Source organism: Engystomops pustulosus, chromosome 1, assembly GCF_040894005.1.
Source record: "Engystomops pustulosus chromosome 1, aEngPut4.maternal, whole genome shotgun sequence".
In the NCBI taxonomy this organism is placed as follows: Eukaryota; Metazoa; Chordata; class Amphibia; order Anura; family Leptodactylidae; genus Engystomops; species Engystomops pustulosus.
Genome location: NC_092411.1, coordinates 253,663,931 through 253,688,463, shown reverse-complemented (window position 1 = coordinate 253,688,463; position 24,533 = coordinate 253,663,931). Strand labels below are relative to the sequence as shown.

Sequence of the window (24,533 nt, the reverse complement as noted above, 5' to 3'; positions counted from 1 at the left end):
TATTATCGCTGATGCCTTCTAACTCCTCCATGAACCAATCCTGTTATGGAGCATCTGCTGTGGCCATGAGGAAAGCTTCCTGTTTTCACCTACAACAGTGTATCTCATGTATAGATGGATATGTAATAGATAGATAATCATAAACCACAAAAATAGACATATATTTGGTGCTCACTTTCACAATTAACACATAACTAAATGTACAGTACAGGCAGTCCCCGGGTTACATACAAGATAGGATCTGTAGGTTTGTTCTTAAGTTGAATTTGTATGTAAGTCAGAACTGTATACTTATCATTGTAACCCCCAGCCAAATTTTTTTGGTCTCTGTGATAACAATAAAGCTTGATTGTAGACACCTGTGATAACTGTTACAGCTGATTATTGTAGCCTAGGACTAAAGCACAATAAATTACCAATATCCAGTGATCTGTTTGTAACTATGGGTCGTATGTAAGTCAGGTGTTCTTAAGTAGGGGACCGCCTGTATAGAAGTTATAGAAGATAATAGACTATATAGAAGTAATACAATATAAATCTAAAATATAGAATAAATGTACAATATAGAAGTACAGGCGGTCCCCGACTTAAGAACACCAAACTTACAGATGACTCCTAGTTACAAATGGACCTCTGGATGTTGATACTTTACTGTACTTTAGCCCTAAGCTACAATAAACAGCTATAACAGTTATCACAGGTGTCTGTAATTAAGCTTTATTGTTAATCTTAGTTCTTATGACAATCCAACATTTTTCAGATCCAATTGTCACAGAGACCAAAAAAATGTTGCCTGGAGCTACAAATATAAAATATCCAGTTCCGACTTACATACAAATTCAAGAACAAACCTAAAAAACCTATCTTCAGCGTAACCCAGGGACTGCCTGTAATACAAGATCATGGAAAATATAGAAGCTATACAATCTACAATATCAAGCTGTCTACAATCTACAATATAGAAGTAAATGTACAATATAGAAGTAATACAAGATAATGGATCTGGATTTATTCATGAAAAATAAACCCAACACACAAAATCTGAGAGATTCGGTTTTCAGAATGTGAAATGATTACAGTAGATTTACTGGAACTTTTCTAGTCACATCGGAGGCTGAAAAACATTTTCCACTCTGCATACACTTACATTTTCCATAGCATTTCTAATGCTCAGCACAGATACTACAGATAGGAATCATTTTACACTTTTCAGTTCCAGATCTGTAGCAAATGTCATTTCCTCCCATACCTTATGCAGCGTGATAAAGACAATGTAGTCCGGAGAAAGCAGAGATACTCATGTAAATGTACGCCCCCCTGAGAGAGCATTTGACAAACAAATCCACACTCCGGCACCATAAAGATGATCATCCATCCAAAAATGCAGAATGCCTCCCTTTATAAGTTCTTATGGGGGACATACCGTAATAAAAAATCCAGACTTGTAAATGCTTTCTCTAGCTTTAAAGTGTATATATCAGATTGCACAGGCAGTTCAGGCAGCATGTTATAGAGCAGATAGAGAGGAGCAGATTACTTATAGAGGGGCATTTATTATTTTAGGCGCTAGATGTTGTTTTTTTGTGGCCTATTTGCACTGTGAAAGTTATACAGTAGGAGGAGCTGAGGATATTGTACATAGTGTCCTATGAGGAGGCAGAAAGTTATATAGTAGGAGTAGCTGAGGAGATTGTACATAGTGTCCTATCATGAAGCAGAAAGTTATATAGTAGGAGGAGCTAAGGAGATTGTACATAGTGTCCTATCAGGAGGCAGCATTTTTATATAGCTGGAGGAGCTGAACATATTGTACATAGTGTCCTACCTGGAGGCAGCATGTTATAGAGCAGGAGGAGCTGAACATATTGTACATAGTGTCCTACCTGGAGGCAGCATGTTATAGAGCAGGAGGAGCTGAGAAGATTGGACATTATGTTCTTTTTGACATAAGATTTATAGGTAGATTCGTCTTATCTGCAGGGAGCATGTTATAGAGCAAGAACATTGAGAACATTAAACACTGGGGGGAATTTATCATACACTGATGCTCGTGTGAAGTGTATGATAAAGGTCACGTCCCTTTGATGCAGTGGATATATAGACCTCGTGGTGTATCCGTTGTGCTATAGCGCCGCCACTCAAAACTATGCCAGGTCCGACCTGGCATAGTTTTGCATAAAATTTGTTGTGGAGGTGGAGCAGCTGCAAAATAATTGCAATTGCCTGCAGTGCGCAGGAGATTGTGATTATTTCAGTGCTTCTAAATGTCCTACATAGTGTCCTTCAGTAGGCAGCATTTTAAAGAGAATAAAGAGAATCTGGACAGATTTTACATGCTACTCTATCTGCAGGCAGCATGATATATAGCATGAGGAGCTGAGGAGATTGTGCATAATGTCCTGTCAGTAGGCAGCATGTTATAGAGCAGGAGGAGCCGTTGTTCCCAGAAGCAACTGAAAGAACTACAGTCACTTTATTAGGTACACCATGCTGTGTAACGGGTTGGACCCCCATTTGCCTTCAGAACTGCCTTAATTCTTCGTGGCATAGATTCAACAAGGTCCTGGAAGCATTCCTCAGAGATTTTGGTCCATATTGACATGATGGCATCACACAGTTGCCGCAGATTTGTCGGCTGCACATCCATGATGCGAATCTCCCGTTCCACCACATCCCAAAGATGCTCTATTGGATTGAGATCTGGTGACTGTGGAGGCCATTTGAGTACAGTGAACTCATTGTCATGTTCAAGAAACCAGTCTGAGATGATTCCAGCTTTATGACATGGCGCATTATCCTGCTGAAAGTAGCCATCAGATGTTGGGTACATTGTGGTCATAAAGGGATGGACATGGTCAGCAACAATACTCAGGTAGGCTGTGGCGTTGCAACGATGCTCAATTGGTACCAAGGGGCCCAAAGAGTGCCAAGAAAATATTCCCCACACCATGACACCACCACCACCAGCCTGAACCGTTGATACAAGGCAGGATGGATCCATGCTTTCATGTTGTTAACGCCAAATTCTGACCCTACCATCCGAATGTCGCAGCAGAAATCGAGACTCATCAGACCAGGCAACGTTTTCCAATCTTCTACTGTCCAATTTCGATGAGCTTGTGCAAATTGTAGCCTCAGTTTCCTGTTCTTAGCTGAAAGGAGTGGCACCCGGTGTGGTCTTCTGCTGCTGTAGCCCATCTGCCTCAAAGTTCGACGTACTGTGCGTTCAGAGATGCTCTTTTGCCTACCTTGGTTGTAATGGGTGGCGATTTGAGTCACTGTTGCCTTTCTATCAGCTCGAACCAGTCTGCCCATTCTCCTCTGACCTCTGGCATCAACAAGGCATTTCTGCCCACAGAACTGCCGCTCACTGGATGTTTTTTCTTTTTCGGACCATTCTCTGTAAACCCTAGAGATGGTTGTGCGTGAAAATCCCAGTAGATCAGCAGTTTCTGAAATACTCAGACCAGCCCTTCTGGCACCAACAACCATGCCACGTTCAAAGGCACTCAAATCACCTTTCTTCCCCATACTGATGCTCGGTTTGAACTGCAGGAGATTGTCTTGACCATGTCTACATGCCTAAATGCACTGAGTTGCCGCCATGTGATTGGCTGATTAGAAATGAAGTGTTAACGAGCAGTTGGACAGGTGTACCTAATAAAGTGGCCGGTGAGTGTATATGACAGATTCACTCGACTTGGCTGAAATGTTGCCTTTTTTACTATGCTGTTATAGGCTGTTGTAGAATGACTTTGTTCTTGTCTATTGTAATTCATATTCTGTATAGTATGGCTAAATGGCATAAAGATTTATACAGCAATTAGTTAGCTTATATTTGTATAAAGACTCCAATTTCTCATTCAATTCAATGCGATCTCAAGAAATGCTCACAAAATCTAAAAAAGGCTTCAATTCACAACAAAGTTGCTGGTGGCTGCTGCTCATAGTCACATACAAGATATTACATGGATCTCACTATTGCACACAATATTACCTTGACTTCCCATCATCTCGCGACACACATACATCTGCACATGTCCAACTAAGAGGTAAGGGGGACAACTCTGCAGTCTTACCCTTAGGTTACAAGCACCCAAATGGGGCTCATTCTCAGTTTTCATGGACCTATTCGCTTTTAAGATTCAATTTGTCTGTACTTTATTTCCGAAGTGCAAAAACTATTCATGGTTCATGCACTATTTTATTGTGGGTCACATAAGGGAAACTTCGTCATATTCACGCAGCATCAGGGTATATTTTCTTTTTTTTTTCTGCCTTTATGAATTATTTTGACTTGTGTGTTTAAAGCTCTTTCATTTATTTTGGTCATGTTCATTTATTAAGGATTACACTGAGCACTTGGCAGTGGAAGTTGATGACATCACTATTAATAGGGTCTAGCTTAGCTTTAGAACACAGATATAAATGTATCAGATGGACTGTTGAGTGTATGGACAGAGGGATAACAAACAGCCATATGACTTACACACTGTATGTGCTGCCAGATTTGAGTAGAAAAAGACCTAAGAGGCTACAATGCTCTTAAGCTCTTAATCCTAATGGGAGCGGTGCTAAGAAGAGGAAAGCTGAAGATGTCTGAAGAGGCTGGAGCGGAAGGAGCCATTCAGCTAAGGTTATGGACCTTTCTCATTTTGGGGATAAATATAAAAAATAATGAGGAATCTATAAGTATGGAAAACTCTGGAGGAAGTTCAATATTTAAAAAATCTAAGTGATCCGAATTTATTATATAAAGAGCAGTTTTACTAAAACTTACTGGAAATCAAGAGTTTTGCAGAAAAAAAGTTACAACAATACTTAAAGGGGTATTCTCGTCTGGGCATTCACATTCAGTTTAATAAACCTTCCATATATAAACATTTCTTCAATTAGATGTTATTTAAAAAAATGTTCCTGTGTGAAGATAATTTCTCATAAAAGTAGTCATATGGTCCCTTAGAAACTAGATAGCTTCGTTGGATACGGCCACGTCTGCTGGAGTGATTGCACAAATAAACAAAAGGTTTTGTTTATGAAATGTCTGGGAGTTACTACATGTCGCACAGCCGTCCTGTGGTAATGATCGCTGAATCCAGGTGGTCCAGCAGGGCTCCATACCGCATGTCTGGCCACTGCTGCCAAAATGTGACGTGGTCGTAACCGAGGAAGCCATCTGGTTTCTAAGGGACAACATGACTACATTAATGAGAAATTATCTTCACACAGGAACATTTTTTTAATAACATCCAATTGAAGAAATGTTTATATATGGAAGATTAGTGAAACTGAATGTGAATGCCCGAGAATACCCCTTTAAAGCACAGGATAGATGACTGTGATGATGTGATGGAGTCCATGATGTGAGTAATGTGGCACATGATCAATATGACCAATGATTGGGAAGATTAATCGTCAAGTGAAAAGAAAGAGTGAGCTACTTTTTTTCTCAAAAACATTTTATAAAACATAGACAAAGTTTTTGATTCTTTTCCATGATGAAAGACATTATTGACCTTTTATCTTTTGAAACTTGTTAGGTCATCGATTCCTAATCAGGGGTAATACACCAGACATCACCATCATTGGTCTGATATTAGCTGCTACAAGTGCTGGACACCTCCAAAGTGCATGTAGCAAGGCGCAGATATATGGGTACACTGCATAAAGGCTATACTGGGCTACTACAGAGCAGCTCCCATCCACTTGAAATAGGTGGAATTATAGTATTTTCAATTGAGATAATACAAAGATATCATGCCTTACCATATCTGTGTCAGAGACAGGCCCAAAACTTGTCACATAGATATCCGTGTGGACCTCTGTTACACGATCTAGAATATAAAAGAATAAAGAATTAAGGAAACTTGAGCATTAGAAGAAAGGTATGTAGGAAAAGTAAAATTATGCCTCCAGTGCTACATTATATATGAATAATGAACCCAAAAGAAGAATAAGCATATATGGTTCCAAATAGGTTTTTTTAAATGCATAACTTTATTAGTAAAAAAATCAAACCCAACACTCATCTGTATGTTCTAAGTAAAGGATACCGGATACTACGAAGTCCAACTGGATAACATCACATCGTAATCAGAACACCAAAGGCAAAATTCTCTCCCAATTGTGGGCCCATGAGAAAGAGAGTGGAGCAAAATGCACGTTGGGGTGTCCAAATGCTTTAGTTCATCACTATGGGTAAGATTTTATAATCATTGCTGTGCGTTTATGTATTTGATATAGTTGATATATTTTTAATATAATAAAGTTATGCATTTTTTAAAAACATTTTGGAACCATATGTGCTCATTCTTCTTTTGGGTTCATTATTGATTTGTTAGTTGGTTCTTTGTGAGTTGGTTGGGTGGTCCTTCTCTGACGAGGCCCATGATCTATGTGGATTGTTGTTCTTTTGGAATAATTTGGGTTCTTATATATGCCCAACTTTCAAGAAGCCTAGATACATGACATGGAATAGTAGCCAAACCGATGTCAAAGGTCTCTTGCCTAGCCAAACAATTTCTCTACTAGGTGTAATAACACTGACACCTCTGTCCACAGTTGGGAGTGTTATCCTTTCTGCGACACTTTCCTGCTTTGTCTATTATCCAACGTCATGTCACTAGGTGTCTTGTAAGTAAGACATTGATGCCATAATTATGGTAGCACTGGAAGCATAGTTCTACATTTCACACCCAGAGCTTATCTACATATTCCTTACTAAGAATCTCCCTACATATCTCCATGACAAGTGATCCCAGGAACAATTCTTTACAAGTCAGTAAATCTCTGAACTATTTATCAACACACATAAAAGTGACCCAATAAATCGCCATAAAACAAACACATCATGGTAATATTTATGTAATCGCCTGATCTTTAGAAACCAGTATTTTTATGGTCCAATCGCCTTGGAAACAGAAAAAAAAGCTGTCAACATTTTCTGCTACCATAACTCAATTGTTGGATGCTAGGTAAAAGTTCTGGGCATAACATTTCACCCAACAGATTAAAAGCTCAGATTCTGTCAGGAAGATTTGTTGCCACAATAAAGATCATTGACCTCTACAGTAAAAGCTATGAAATTGCATGCTACATTTCAAGTGCACTCTGTTTTCACCGAGTACATAGGTTACATATGCCATAAAGATGAATTTGTATTATATAAACCTTTTAGCATCCATAAATCTTATGATGGCATCATCTTGGAGTTTTGATGGTGAAACATGTTTACTAGACTTATGGACACGAAGCAATCAGGAATCCCATAAAAGCTCCACAGAAGATTTCATGTAATAATGTCTACAAAGTCTACAAAATACCAAAATCAGGACAACAGCTATACTCAAACTGGATTTCTAAAAATACATCATATATAATAGTTGTCACGAACCTGTCTGGCATAAGCGCAACCACCACAAGACTTGGTGCAAGCTGTCAAACTGGGTAAGCGGTGGCGAACTAGCCTTATGACATCCCAATGGGCTAAAACCACCCCGAAATGGGCGGACCCACTATCAGCAACCTCTTAGACCCTACTAGGTGACAGGGAAGACTTAATTAGTCTAGCAGCTGTCGGATGGTGGAGTGGACAGGTAACCAGAAATCTGAGATAGACCAGTGCTCACACTAGTACACAGAAAAACATCAAGCCAATAACAAACACTAGTTTGAGACAGGGAAAGCATGTTCAAACTAAGAGTGGATAAAACCCAGAGGGATGAACAACAGATAATAGCAAAGTCAGACAAGAAAGGGTCAAATGCAAAATGGTGGCTAGGCCCAGAATTGTATTGCGATTGAATGGTTAATTAAATGTAGCTGAAGTCAGATACACAGAATATAAAGGAAAGCACTAGCACCCTCTAAAGCGACAGGGCAGAATATTTCCCAGAAACCATCAGATTCTCAGAGAAGCCATTTTTTTTCCTGCTTGGGCCTGCTTGAGACCTTTTAGAAATTGGACATTGCACAAGTTTTGTAATTTGTTTTAGTCTCCTTCTCCTGGGAACTGTCTTCGTAGACTATTCCAAATTCTCATGTATTATTTGTACTATGTAAACTCTGATCTAAAGGAAGCCGAATAATAGGTGGTATAAATTTAGTGCACATAAACTAAAGATGCACCCGATTAGTAGGTCTGTTTAGAGCTTGGCATTTTATTTGTTTTGCACAGTAACTCTTGCCATATGTTTTGTATTTTTTGGTTGTCTATAATAGGGCATATTTATTAATGGTTTTGCATCTGCCGGGCAATCCCATGGTTTTTTATTTTGTGCCTGTTCCAACAGATTGACAGATTGCTGGCGCCACAGAAACCTAATTTTTATGACACTCACGCCTTTTTTTCACCACTCCACCTGGGCGCAGCTTTTGAATCCCAACATTTTTCCTGCAAGTCTATTTTTTGCTGCAACATTCGACCCACAAAAAGCAAGTCTACAAACTTCTAAACATCTTATAAAAGTGGTTTGTCATTTCTTATCATCTGTTCTTCTTAAAGTGCAGCAAATACATTAAGGCCGTACACCACAATATAACATCACAGTTCAAAGCACAGCTGAAATCAGGCACCAAGAAACAAAACCTAACAACAAAAATAATATATCCCCCCAATGTGTTTTGGTCCACATCTGTGTCCACTCTTACATTAGTCTGTATTAGGATAAAAAGTCCAAATTGTTATAAAACCAATTTAATAAATTAGCACAGTAAGGCAATGTAAGACTTGACAGACTGAAACTCCCAACAAAATTGATGCATAGTCACAGGTAGCTGCTTATAGGCTAAAAGTTTAATGAAATCCTGGAAAAAATATCTCTTCACCCGCTGATGGCAGATGGTCTGCAAAAAAGGGATCACGTTCCTTTAAATAGTATTTGTTATATATCATAGACCCTGTACCATTCATTCTGGTGGTATCTGCTCATCCTTTGTGGCTCTCGTATTTTCTACTTGATGTGCTACTTCATTAAGATTGATGATTTTTGGATGAGAACAGACGCAGTAGATTCTTTAGTATGGAATAAAATATGTAAATGAGTCATAATAGTATTCAGTTCCCCCAGGGAATTACTCTATTACCTTTATTCTTGAAAAAATGAACACAGGTGATCACTAAAATCATCTCTTCCATTAATTTGTTTGCAGAATTTGTTCTTACAAATTTTCACAGCAATGGAAAGAATAATCCGACATTTAATTGAGGTTATTAGGTTATACCTGAGACAAATTTAATCGGGATGCCATTGTGACCAAAAAGACTAATATGTAACAATTCAAGCCCTCATACACTGTCAGGAAAGTTGCTCCAAGATGATACTGCACTAACAATTATAGTGGGATTCCTTCATGTCCGCCATATTTTTGGCTTTGTCTCTGAGGCTTTACTGTACAACCTTATGAGTTAACGTTACGCTGTTCTTCTTGTAATCAGTTCCGGGAATCTCCAAGAAGAATTACACACATGAGGAGGACATTAGCAGCTTTGTTTTTAAGCTTTACATTTATGAGCTTTGTTCTTTAGGTTTATGGGATTAGTAATGCTTGTGTCCACTTGTACCTATTCCACAAAAGCCATTAAGAATACAATTTCAAGTAATTCAATATTTAGCAAAACATGTTAGCAAAAGCGCTAAAACAGCGAAAACAGCAAGAATGCTTCATACATAATCATATAAGTCAATCTGTAACCACTGTTATTCTATATATATATACAATTAGTCATAGGTAAGATAATCCTGACTAAAGGGCTATAATTACCAACAACCAAATTAAGCATTACACTACAATTCATGTTGGAGGCGTGATAATTTGGGCTTGTTTTGCAGCCACCTGGGGACCTAGGAGCCGTTGAGTTGACCATGAACAGCTTTTTATAAGTATTGTAAAGTCAAATGCAAAGCCAAGTTTCCAAGACCTCAAGCACACCAGAAACTCTACAACAGAACGTCTGGTGAAGAAAAGAATTAAGGTACTCCAAAATAAAATTTAAGCGAGACCTTAAGAGACAAATGTTGTAGAGAAGATTGGGCCAAAATTCCTTCACAACTATGTAAAAGGTTGATAAAGTCATACACAAAGTGATTACTACAAATTATTGCCTGTAAGGGTGGTCCTTCAACATAACGATTTATAGAGAGGTCTTTAGAATTTCACACATTACTCCATTTTGGCTTCATTTTTGGTAAATAAAAATAACCCAATGGAATCTGTTGCATTCTGTTCATCTACTAGTAAGCTGACAAATTTATTTTTAGAACAAAGCTTTTGCATAAAATGTACATGTCTGCTGCAAATAAATATGTCAATGAGTCCTTGTAGAAGGCAATGTTAGTGCTGTGTGGAAAGTACTTACATTAGGACTCACTTAATCCTTTGATGACATCTTTATTGGTTGAAGAAAGCCTTCAGGACTGCCAAAAACAGTCCGTCTTCCCCAAGTAAGTGATATCTAAATTAGCTTTATGCTTAGTCTCTTCCCTCCGTACATACATAACAAGCATTGATTTATGTAATTTCATTGATGGTCGATTGTTTCATCATCACTAGAACGCTTAGATTTGTCATCAATTCAGAAAAGTGAATAAAGAGCGCCTACAACATGGTATTCTCGGAGATGTCCATGACTCAGAAGATGAGCAGGATTAAACAATAGAACCTGTCATGAATGCACTATTGTTAGGAATGTCTGATGGATTTTCCGAATGATAATCATTTTCATCTGTTGTTAATGATCGTTTTACTCATTTACTCAAGCCAATTATCATTAAGGCTGCTCGTCATCAATTGCACTGGATGACAAATCATTCCACGGAGAAGAGATTTTGTACAAAATTGGTATTGCTATTAGGTTTTTATAGCTAATGATAATCTAGAAACAAAGCTGGTACTAAGAGAAAAAAAAACATTATCCAGAGCAACATATTAATGAACAAAAAAGAATCATAGTCTTAATTAAAAACATTAAAAATACAAACACCCAACTTCTCTGGGAGTAGCTGCTCCTAATGTGGTGAATACAATAGGTAGTAAACCTCCTCAATGTATTAGGGTATTTCTATGAACCCGCTGACAATTGTGCATGATATTACTTCATCCATCACTAAAAGCAATTCTAAATTGTTTCTTTGTATGGGCTGGGGGCCCATTGGATAATGTGTATTATGGTACATTCAGCCAGAGGCTACACTGCTGTTTATGTGGCAGTAGATAGTGCATGATGGGTCAATCCATCCGGCCTTACTCAAAAGAATATGATAGGGTTTTCTCTCTGTACAGAGATAAGTTGAGCTCTATGGAAAAGATAATGTTTTTTAAAAATATAATGTCTGTTTCAAAACAGAGACCCAATTATTCTATCCAGGTGTTGACATTTTAAATTGTTGTGTGGCCACAAATGAGACTTTACAAAGATGTCATTATCAGGCATGTATAGGACTTAAAAAGTGAGCGGTCATTTTCAAAGTATTTTGAAAGCCCAAATATGAGAACTTAAAAACAAAAAAAAAAGTAAGGTATAATGTTTATATTGCTCTAGATCTTTCCTGAGCGACGTAAAAGCTCCAGAAATATGGATCATAGTAAAGAAAGGGGCAACTTATAAAGGGATTAGGCATGTGAGTTCTCATTTCTCTGTTCCTAAAATTTTCTTTAGTTTCTATTCAACCCCTTAATCTGTGCTATTTCTCACAGACACCCGCTCTAGTCCTTCATACATCACAGGAGTAACATATAACCCTATATAACCATATATTCTACTCCTCCAATACACAGGTGGGGCACAGATCCGCGTGTGATTGAGATAGGGCTACATGTTGTAAATATAGTTACACTAATATATACACACTCATTGGAGACACTTAGTTATGTATATATGGTAAAACACCTAACACCTGGAATATATAGGTACACGTATAAAGCCCACTATATAATAAATACATACACATAAAGCACACACAATATAATCCGCTTCCGTGGGGTAAGTGCCGCTCATTCAGGAGGTGTCAGGAAGCATAAGAGAGAGATTTCTAGTTCAATCCAGCCTAAATATCCTTAAGGGTTGCCCATGCCCACCCCCACCACTTCGGCTAGACCCCAGTGTGCGCCGGGAGAGAATCTCACACTTGGTTCATGATGGCTTCTTCCTGATGAAGGCCTGTGTTATACTAATGACCAAAAGGTCTCACAAATGAATATAACTGAATGCGGTCAGTATATACTATATCCATTTACCCTGTATGTAATATGCGATCATAGAGTAGAGTGTCCAGTTAGGAACAATGTTTTACTATAACAGCAACATACAGTTCCCACATAATGTAGCTCTTGTACAGTATAGTCAAAGTTACATACTATAGTTTTCCTGGATTGATATAGAGAAGGGGAAAACAACACAAGTTGAATACTTATTGTCCATTTGATGGGGAAAAACATGTTTCTAGAACTTTTAAATAAGGAAATCAACAGAAATCTATGAATATACAATAATTTTCATCAAAAGCCTCTGGCGAGCGGTCTATTCCGGCTTCTGTGACCACTATGTTGACACTGCCCCTTTGTTATCATAGAGAAACACCATTCTATGGGATAAATCTTTTTTTAATTTTCTCCTCCCTCATGCCCTGGCCCCAAGGGTTTTCAAGTTAATCTGAAAAACCCATTTAAAATATCAGTGTGATCAAGTGAAGAGTCTGTAATATAATACAGCAGACACCTGCTTTGTTTGGAGAGCTCTTAGCCAGTAATGCTTCCCTATGCAGGCTTAATAACTGTGTGCTATATAAATATGAAGCACATCGCTAAATGGTATAATTTCCATTTCTCGGACCTCAAACGTAGAGCTTTCCTAAATCTCTGTGAAATAAATGTAGATGATTGAATCCAAGCACATTTAGAGCAACCATAGATTTTATTTTGACTCCTGAAATAATTTCCTGTGGGAAGTGGATGGATCAGATGGGGAAGCCTCACACCTGGTTCCAAGGAGCTCATAGATACACAGATTAAAAAGGAATTTTCTTAAAAATTATAGAACTCTAAGAAACAGGAAGGGTTTATTGTAAAGTTTATGACAACCCCTTACAAAATTCTGTTTTTACTTGTGTGGTGAAGGTAGTCTCCCTATATCCTGCCATTGTGTAGATGTTTCAATACTTGTCCAGTGGATGTCTTAATTTGTCCATGTCGAGCCACCCAATAAATTTCGACCTGTTGAGGTTTATATAAACATTTTGGAATATATCACTGAATTTGCACTGAAAAATGTACCAAAATTTAAGGTTGACCATATACATATTGCTCAAAAAGAAAGATGTAATGTATGATACAAAGGGACAAAAGGGTCAGTAGTCACAAGATCATCTCTTCACATACGGCTAAAGAAACATCAATTGGTTTGATGCAATATATTGAGTTGTGGGTAAAATAAATTGCTATAATGGAGATCTGTGATGTCAATAGTATACAACACTTGATTACATATATATTTTCCTACCGTGGCGACTTTCCTTTTGCTAATCCGTCCCTGTGTGTGCTGAACATAGACACATCAACTAATCCAAGGTCTAAGGTCACTAGTGACATAATGATTTGGCTGTGATTTATTGGACTATGCTATAAAAGAGAACCTAGACTAGATCATTATCTCACTTGTGACCTGACTTGTAAGCTGACAGCTTGATGCATTTTTTTTTGTCTCCTTGCAAAGCAATAATATAGCAGCTGAGTGGGTGTAATTTTATTTATACACATCAACTGTGTGGGATTGGGACACGGCTAATTCTTATACGTGGTTCCAGGTTCATTTTTCACTTATGACAACCTCATTAACTAATTTATTGTAGATATAATTACACAATGGACTGTCTACCGGGGTAAGACACCTACAGATGTATCTCTAATGAGGTTTAGATTCAACCTGAAAAGTCAACATTTCACAATCTATCAGGTTTTGCAGGGGTTTTAGGAGTCATTTGTACTTACATTGAAAAAATTGCCCTACACTATGTTGTCAATATATTTTTTTGTTAAATTATACAAAAAAATAGTAGATATATTAATGCAAATAATGAATGTGAATACAATGCTCTATGGAACCCCTTGTCCTGCAGTTGGTCACCTTGGTGCCAATAATTGATTCGAGAGAAAAATCCATCATTCATTCAAATGGAGAGAAATTATTCCTGCATACTGTACAAAACTCCTAACCTTGAATGTGGTCCGCAACCTTGAGAACATGACAACCTCCTAAAATAATCTTTAGGATACCTTCCTCGATGTTGGAGCTATTGTCGGTATTATGTTATGAATATAAATCCGGGGCGGCCTTTGACATTGCCTGTCGTGCTTGGCCTTCCCTCCTCCTACTTTCTCCTTATCCCTTCTCATTTGTCTGTTACTGTTGTCTGTGTATCTCTTTGTGGGTATTGTTCCTGTTTCTATGTTTATTCTCTTTCAGTGGGCTTTCCGCATTTCACGATGATATTTTCTTTTTGTGTAGAATCACACTTTATGGCGCTGTCATTTTGGCTGCCCTCCATCTGTCTTGTGCTGCAGTTTCTGAAAGTGCTATTGTATTATTTGTGATATGTTGATCCTTAGTGCTTTGCTATTGTTATTGTGTGTTATTCTATTGGAACTTTCTTAAATGTACAGTAAACAAAACACCTAACCTTATACTATAAGCTTTCTACCTCTTTCATCTGGTGTCAAAGCTTATTTCAAGAACAGGCATCATCTTAGAGTTCATTAACACTTCCTTTTTCACATGTCCATGTTGCATCCATGAAATCTTATTTTAAAAGCTTGGGTCTGGAAGTGGAGTTCTCCTTACGGAGACTGCCAATTAAGGCCTCCTTGTAGGCGTGTGTGGCGCTGCGGAATGAGTGAGCACTGCATAAATAAAGGAATTATTGATTAATCACAAAATATTCACAAATATTGTATTCATTTCTTGATGTTGGGGATCTTTATTTATAGTGGTTGGAAAGCATAACCTACCAGGGCTCCACCACATAAATGCTAATAAAAACTTAAACAGTTTCAGTCCGAGAACCTAACAAATTTTGGTTTCAATAGACATTTTGAAATGTTTGGTATGTTGTTTTAAAATCTTTAGCAATGCTTCAGCACTCAAGGATCCAATCAAAAAAGTAGCTTTATTCCATTAAAATCCATATTGGTATAAACATACAGAGGTAACAGTCATAGGGTCGGCACAGTTGTTTTAAAATGAATCAGCTCTTTACAGTATTGAGCCACTAATTCTTGTCTTCTAATGCTCTGGAGTCCACAAATTACCAAGGGAAATAATGGAAGTACGAGAGGTAATGATTTTTCAGATACATGCAATTAATATTGATTGATATAGATTAAGTCAACCCTAAAAAACAAGTCATTTTAATTCAGAATAAAAATATCTTCTATATTCATTCTCTGAAGACTCCAAAAAGAAGCATAATTTTCTTGATCAATAGAAAATTCACCCACTTTATCCCTGTAGGCGGAAAATCGTATTACTAATAAAGTAGAAGTGTCTCATCTAGATAAATGTCTATGTCCTTTATAAATTCCATATGTTTTGCTGTTGCTATTCTTTTTTAGGTTACATACAATTTATATTGATTGATTAAGATTGTCAACCCTAAAAAATCCAAACAATTTTAATTCAGAAAAACTGACTTCTATATTTATTCTCCGAAGACTCAAAAAAGTTGTACAATTGACTTGATCAATAGAAATTTCCCCCACTTATCTCCATGAATCGAAAATCTTATTAGTGATAATTTAAACATCTCTCATTAAGATACATGTTGTTAAAGTAATTTCTAAATTACAGACTTTTTTGATGTTCCTCTTCTTTTTTAGTTCAACATACCTGATATTAATTGATTTAGATGAAGTCAACCCTAAAAAAACAATTAATTTGAATTTGAAAGTCCCTATGCCCTGGATGGGGGAGATTTATCAAGCTACCCAAGAGTAAGAATTTGCTTAGCTGTCAATGGCAACCAACCACAGCTCCCCTTTAAAATATTTAGGAGCACTGGTAAAATTAAAGCTGAGCTGTGATTGGTTGCAATGGGCAACTAAGCACATTGCTACGCTTAGGCAGCTTGATAAATCTCCTCCGATGAGAGACTAGATTTGTCTCATCTAGATAAAAGTCTGTAAATTCTATAATTCTCTGCTACTACAATACTTTTTGATTTGAATTAAAATCAACCTTATATATGGTCAACCCTACAAAATCAACTACCGGTAATTTCAATTCAGAAAAAAATGTCTTCTATATTAATTCTCCAAATATACAAAAAAATTTATGGTTCAGTTTTTTTAAAGAAAATGTCCCCACTTTATTCTTATGGATTGAAAATCATATTACCAAGAATATAGTCTCATCTAGATAAATTCCAACATTTTTTGCCATAACTCTTCTTAAATATTCCAGTTTTGATTAATCTTCCAGTAAACAACCTGCCACTCTCCTACACATAAAGATTTCACCTTGTCTGATGTAAACAGCTTGCAAAACTAAGAAATTACACTACAACCTCTCTAGAAGACCACCCCTTTGAGAAGACCATCTCCCTATAAGACCAAGAGTGTCCAATTTTTTCACCTGTTATAATGAATAGGAACTGGCCCCCTATGAGTGCCCCTTTAAAGTGGATAGATACCCCAATATATGTATACTTTATACTACCTTGGCTGGAACACATACACATGCAACAAATCTTAAATTGACACTTTACTCAAGAAAAAGTTAAAAAGTCAACCTAACCTTTGCTGCAACCTTGCATTTAACCAGTTAAAGGGGTTATCCGGGTTTAAAAAATATCTTATGGCCGGGCTGGGGAGGGCTAGTTAAACATAATAAACATGAACTTCGATCCGTGCCCGTTTGTTTACAGGGGCACAGAAGCCGCGCACAGGGAGCTTCCAGTCCGCGATGTGGACGGCTCCTCCCATCCGTCCCTATCTCTCAGCGTTGTAAGTGCTGGGAGATGGTGCGCATGGGAGTTTCCGGCCGGACGGAAGCTCCCTGTGTGCCCCTGTAATGAAACCGGCGCACAGAGAAGACCGGCCGCAGGGCGCGGTACATCGGCAGCACGGGAGGAGGTAAGTGCATGTTTATTGTGTTTAAATAGCCCTCCCCAGCCAGGCCATAAAAAAATTTTTAAACCCGGATAACCCCTTTAAGTATCAACTTAATAGATAATGATAAAATTTAGACTGGAAAATGATTTGCAACACATTTGTCTACAAAGCCTAGGGACCTACATGGCCAATTCAGGTGCCAAGAGAATGACTGAAATATTTCTAAAAGTGAATTACAGATCCTCGGAGTGACATAGTGCCTCATAAAATCCTGAAATATGATAGTATTAGCTGCTCGAAATACATAAAGAAAGGAGTAATAAGCATAAATGCAATACACACAGAACCACAGACACACATAAATATAATGTTTATGTGCAGGATCCGAATGCTTTGCTTAGCTCTTGCATTTTTTTGTGCTGATCCCTAAGAATCGCAGTTACACAGAAGTTGTGACTGCTGTTTTCGCCGTATGCAACCAGGTTGAATTATTAAAGACAATTCAATATTGTGCTGACTTTTGAACTTTAACTTAAATCTGTGTTGATAATGTTAAAACAAATCCACAGCAGTTTCCAGCAAGAGCGTGACTTAAGGCCACGATACCCAACAGAGCATTGCAAAGAAGTCGTAATATTGTAAATCTGTCCCCTGGGCTTATTATTTGTACAGGTAGACAATATATCTCTAAATCTCAATGGGGAACAACAAATAAAAGTACAGAAAGGAACAGGGAAAAATATTTTATAAACACTTACTCGGAAATACAATACATAAAGGGAAAGATTTATCATTAGACCGGATTCGTGTGCCTGTTTTTAGACTATCTTTGAGGTTCTGCTCTGCATTTCAGATTTATCCGAGTCGCTAAGACTGTTTGATACATCTGGAATTTGAAGTGTTAAAGGACATCTACCACCAGATTAACAGAGGTAGACTGTACCATTAAGCATGCTATTTTCCTAGAGGGGGTGATGGCACAGGTTCTAGGTATATCCAGGGTTCCCGTATTGCAGAGAAAAGGACTTTATAAAAATATGTAAATGAGCATGAGCCGCTCAGACTCACGTAACCTGATCGCCTCATGGCTCCGCCGCTCCATAATTATGCATTCCGTCTGCTTAGTGTTCACTCCTTTTTATAAAAGTAGTGTGAAAGGGGTCTATTCAAAAGTGACTTTGAAGTTTGTTCAGTTAACAAATTTCACATAGTGCAAGAAGGTTAATTAACCCCAATATGTTAAGTAGTCACCCAGAAATTTGGCACTAGGAGCTGCTTACTTAGGTAAGCAGCTCCTAGTGCTAAAACAAACGCTGCAGTGTTAGAATGATATCTAACTCTGCGTCAGCGTACAATGTAAATGCTGGACCACTCTCAAAGCGGTTCGGTGTATTCATCAGGGGGCGGATTGTGGGTGGGTTTAGGGGCGGTGATTGCCGCATGACGCGCAGCAAGCTTAGTAAGCAGCTCCTAGTGCAGAATTTCTTGGTGACAGGTCCTCTTTAAAGGCAGCAGCTTTCAGGATTTATTATTGGCAGCCTATTGTTTGAAAGGGTCATTAATATGAGGTTGGTCTGACAAAAGCCACCAAAAGAAATCAGTGGATATCAACAGTAGCTGTCCCAGTGGATGGACCTCCCTCACCCAGGATGTGATGTTGACCATCATACTCACTGCGCATAAGTGCATGATAAATTGCCCCAAACACTGAGTAGCTGAACTGAATTTACATGTTGAGTTCAGTTCAGCTGCTAATTATCCAGGACAGTTAATCAAGGACACATTGGATAAACTCAATCACATGCAATGAGTCTTATGATAAGATCCAGAATTCATTACCCCCAATGATAAGCTAATATCAGTCCAAATGGCTGGACTTCCACCAATCAACATGGGATACAAGCCAAAGCCATTTTACATAAGTACAATTGAATTAAAGAAACTTTGAAATAAATGTTATTAGAGCAAAACACTTTTTTCTCCTTCCTTCCTAATCAGCTATTTGTTCTAAAATCTCAGCTAAATTTCTCTTTCTAGCAAGACAGACATAAGCCACTGAGTTGTTATACATTGAAAGTCTATAGCATTGGTGGCGAACCTATGGCAAGGGTGCCACAGGTGGCACTCGGAGCCCTTTCTGTGGGCACTCAGGCCATCATCCCAATTTCACCAAACAGGACCACATCCACCAAATCTTCCTGCAGTCCCAAGCAACTTAGGGGATGCTGCTCTCAGCGCCACTTTACTGGCTGTTCGAAACTGCAGGAAAAGTGAGAAGGTGTTGACTGAACTGCATTATCTTTGGAGGTCATCCTACTGGACCCACCATTCTTCATGGAGAGAAGTTACAATGATGGTCTGAATTTGCCCACTTTCTTTCAACTGTATTGGTGGCCTCAGGAGAGCCAATACAATTGAATGATGTTGAAGAACAGGCAGCAATAAGTTACTGTTTGAAATGCCATGGTGGCACTTCATGGTAAATAAGTGGATTTTGGTTGTAGTTTGGGCACTCGGTCTCTAAAAGATTCACCATCACTGGTCTATAGAGAGGGGAGAGAAGCAGTGAGTGACAGCAGCTAGGTCTCCACCCAGCAAAGCACAAATCTATAGACAAGGGGGGGCAATGTATCATTGCTTGTGAGCCAGTTTTCTGTCTTACAAGACATAAAAATGTAGAATTTTTTGGTGCATGCCAAAAAAATTGTGAATGTTAGGACCTTTGCACAACTTTAAAAAAAAGTGTGCACTGCAGGGGGGGGAAAAGCCTTGACCTGACAAATTTACTAAAACCTGCTACAGATTATAGTTTAAAGGACATCTATCACAGGATGAAGGATTGTAAATCAAGCACACTGACATACTGCTATGTGCCCCCTCTAGCAGGATATGATATTCTTTTAGCTTCCAATGCCCTGTTTTTTTTACTATAAAAGGGTTTTAACATTATGCAAATGAGCTGGATGGGGTCCAGGCTATATTGATGTTAATGGAGCCTGGAGCCCCTCAGGGTTCATTTGCATAATTTGTAAAGTCTTTTTTTTTTTCTTACAAACAAGGGCATAGAAAGCTTAAAGAAGATGGTCTTTCTGAATACATCCAAGACCACCCCTTTCATAGGTTACAATTCATCAACACCAGAAACCTCTATTGTTTCCATAAAGATAACTATCTTTTTTTCTGTAGATGAGATTTAAGATTTCAGACAAGCTGAGACCCCTCTAGGGTAACTGTTGTCTATTGTCTATGTGTTTCTTTCAGTTCTCTGCCATTCCCTCCGGCAATAACCACTAGAGAAAAGTGAACAATGGCAATAGTAATTAGATCTCTTAATCAATCTGGGAACAATGTTCAATGAAGACTGATTTTGAAAAAGAGAACTTATAATTGCAATTTTATGACATTCTTGGCAAATCATGGGAATAAATAACTATACAGGTAGAAAAGGAATTTTTGTGATCCAAAAGAAGTAACATCTTTTCAACTATCTTTTATAGGAATTTTACTTATTTAGCAAAATAGTCTGCTCTAACATGCCAAAAATAATTCTCTAATTTACATTGATCTGTTACAGGTACATTTTTACAGCTATGAATTTGCATAGCTTTTCATAAAAAAATGAAATGTTGAATGTTGATAGGGTGAGCCTTAAATGATAGTATGACCATCTGGAGGAATCACTAGCACAGTCCTTTTTGCCGTTACCACAACACACCCACACCTAGCGCCCATTAGTCATTCACTTATTATTAAAACATAATAATAAGGTTGATATAATGCTGGGCATGGAATATGTCCAAAAAAGCCTATTGAGTGGGAAGGGGGAGTAAGAGGAGGAGCTACTGGATGGACTTGCATACCACTTCTTAAAGCAAAACATACCATCCAAATCCATTATTATAAACCAGGGACACTTACTTATAGATCCAGGCACTGTGACTGTGGCAATCTTCTTATATTTGTTACCCGTGGCCTCCTTCCTTCTAAAATATACTTTTAAAATTATGCTAATGAGCCTTAGAAGCTCTCGGGGTGTTTTCAAAGGCCCCTCAGTGATGTATTTTCACGGGCTGTTATAATGAGCAGAGCAGGTCTCCCATCTCCTTCATTTCCTACTGCTGCTAGATTACACAGGCAGATGGAGGAAAGAGAGAGCAGGGGGAGGGGGACACATGTTCTACTCATTGTAACAACCAACGATTCTGAAGCACTAAAGGGCTCTGGATACACCCACCTGAGCGCCTTGGGCTCATTAGCATAATTTAAAAAATTATTATTGGATCCATGGGTAAGTGTCCCTGGTTTATCATGATGGATTATGTCCTCCACTGTTTGTGAATGTAAGCTACAGAGAGACATGTATAGGAGACATCATAGCAGCTAGTCTTCTCTCACTGGGTCAGTGAGAACTGTATTAGAAATGAAGTACACTAATGATACCCAGATATTGCCATTGACATTAATCATGACTACAAAGTTTAGCTTTGCAGAAAAATCTCCAAATTTATCAATCATTGAACGTGAATTTGCTATATACAGATATAGTCATGTTTAACTTGAGACTTAAGGACTATTTCAGCCTTGCTTAACCTGCCTTTTCCCACTGATTTTTTACAAAGGGCAGAAATTGGGACTTTACCCCTTACGCCACCTCCACGCCAAGTGGTGGGGGAGGAGTGATGCTGAGTGCGTCGCACCGGGCTGCAGTATGGGTCAGTACCTGATGCACGCAATAGCACAATTCTTGGATTGATCCATCCACACAATGATGCTACAGATAAACTAATCTCTAAATTGTTAAATAAAATGTTTAGCTTGTATAAGAAAATCTATATATCTTATAGGAAGTTATAATCTGTGTAAGAAAATAACTTGGCATAATAAAATTTCATCTGCCGACACAAAATGTTATCAACAGGATGCTGATGTCTTTAGAGTCGGTTTTCTAGTATTAGCTGGATAAAAAATAAACGCTGACTTTATAATAGCTGGAAGTTTTAATAATTCACGTGCAGGTATTACTAATCTAGGGAATTATTTATGACTGAGATGTTACAGAAAATGATTCTGGGTGCTGCCGGAATGAAAGTAATGCATTAGGGGCTTGACTTTCCTATGGGATAATTATAGCAAAAAGCCACAAGAAGTATAACGCTGGTCTCTCAGATGAATCATAGCATGCACTACAAAGCTACTGTAATAGAGGTATAAATAAGCAGTAATGTATGCTTTAAAGTAGCTCTTTAATGTCAAACATCTGTGACTGTGCACTTTGATCTTTACCATAATATTTCCTGGTACTCAGATCCAATCTTGTTGACAAACAGAGTATCGGTAAAAACATTATAAAAACATAAAAGGCCAAGGTAAAAGTGCTTCAATGTGGTGTCATCCAAAAACAACTAATGATACAGCGCAGAACAGAGAAATTGGATAGGTACACTATTGCTTACTTTGTCAAAATTTTCTATTAACTTAAAGGCGACGTCCCATCAAAGACACTTGTATCACAGACCTATGTATGACATAGGTGCTATTTGCCAAAGCACTGGATTTCTAGGCCGGTGGCTTCTTCTGTCTGAAAGATTATCAAAATAATTTTTTCAATAATTAATAAAGAGATTGTTCAAATGAATGAGAGCTAAGCTGCAGTAGCCTAGTCTGGCCACTACACAGGAAATTGAGCTGTCTATTTCCTGTTCCATTCTCTGTGTATCAAGTTATAAGGTAGGGTAGGGCCGTTGGGTGTTTTATCATCAATCTGATATTGAGGACCTAAACTATGGATATGTTACCAATATTTTTACCCCGGAAACCCGATTTAACTCAATCAGATACACTACAAAACATAATTGATTTATTACCCATCAGAATTGACCAATATGAATGGTAGATAACAACTCTCTATTTTATGAAACATCAATGAAAACATTTTTACCAGTTTTAACAAAAATTGAACAAGAAAGATATTTCACTGTAAGAGATCTATTTGGCTAAAATGTATAGTCTTAAAGGAATTTTGCCAGGGGGCTTTTTACATATTTTCTTATTTTGACCCCCAGCAAATTGAACATCCAGTAATGACCTTTCCTGTTGTCCTTGACTAAGTTTTGGTTTAAACCTTGCACATATAAATTTACCATTAAGTGGTATTGGGTCCTGGGCCACGGCCAAAAAACTTCACTTCCTTCACTCCTCTTCACCAGCGGCTCCTGATTCTTCTCATTTTAGCTTTCCGGAAGTGCAGGTAGACGCACATCTATTCTCTCTGCCCGCACATGCCCGCTATGATGATGTAATCAGCCAGTAACACAACCGCATCATAGCAATTGTACGCGTGCAGAGAGCATAGACAAGTCCCTGCCCGGTCTGCTGGGAAGCTGAGATGAGAAGAAGCCAGAGCCGCGGGGTGGAAAGGAGCGCAGGTAGTAAGTGTTTCGTTTTAATATTTATAGGGGGCCACTGCTGTGAACCTTTCACTTAGTGGGGCACTGCTGGGGACACTTTATCGGGGGGGCACTACTGTAGACATTTTATGGGGGGAGCACCACTGTGCACTTTTGGGGGGGTGCACTGCTGGGGACATTATATTAATGGTGGGTGCATTGCATGGGACATTTTTTGGGGGGAGCACTGCTTTGGACCTTTTATTGAGGGGGCACTTCTGTGGACATTAAATCAAAGGGGAAGAACTGCTAGGGTCATTTTATGGAGATGAACACTGCTGTGGAAATATTATGAGGAGAGCTCTGCTGGGGACATTTTATGGGGGGAGCACTGCTGTGGAAATTTATGGGGGGGCTTAATTGTGTTACTGTTATTTATGAGACAAGGCTCCTGCTGGAAATGTTATTAATATGGAGAGGGCTCTGCTATGGACATTTCATTAATGGGTGAACACTGCTGCTGGGAATTTCATTAGTGAGGGACGGCTGCTGCAGACATTTTATTAATAAGGGAGGCTGCTGGACATTACATTGATGAGGGGAGGCTTATACTTGCTTATGTGTGGTATCTATATTTTTTTCCTCAGAATTAAAAGCCCAAAGACAAAGGGACATAGGTGTGTGAGGACTATATAAAAGGGGCATTATATTGACCCCTTTTCTGTAGCCCCTTCTTATCAAGACATTAAAATGGGACGCTAAAGAGAGGGGCTACAGGAAAGGGGGCATTTTAGACCAGGGGCTGCAGGAAATGGGACATTATATGTGTTGTGCTTAGACATGGAGTATTTTTGGGGCATACAATTTCTGGAAAAATTTTTGGGTGTAGCCAGTCCCCGGATACAAAAAGGTTGTGAAACAATACTGTAGATCAGTGATTTTCAACCTTTTTTGAGCCGCGGAACACTTTTTATACTTAGAAAATCCTGGGGCACACCACCAACCAAAATAGCACAATGGTGGAAAGACACACGCAAAGCTCTTCCT

The 24,533-nt window shown here is 38.3% G+C and overlaps 1 protein-coding gene across 4 annotated transcripts in view; it reads right to left on the bottom strand.

The window, feature by feature from the left end:
- GABRA2 (gamma-aminobutyric acid type A receptor subunit alpha2) overlaps nt 1-24,533 on the bottom strand; it is a 106,740-nt gene that overhangs the window by 62,138 nt on the left and 20,069 nt on the right. For all 4 annotated transcript variants that reach the window (XM_072124855.1, XM_072124847.1, XM_072124862.1 and 1 more), the window contains exon 4: nt 5,767-5,834. In XM_072124855.1, the coding sequence (XP_071980956.1) occupies nt 5,767-5,834 (68 nt within the window). The remainder of the gene's footprint in view (nt 1-5,766; nt 5,835-24,533) is intronic.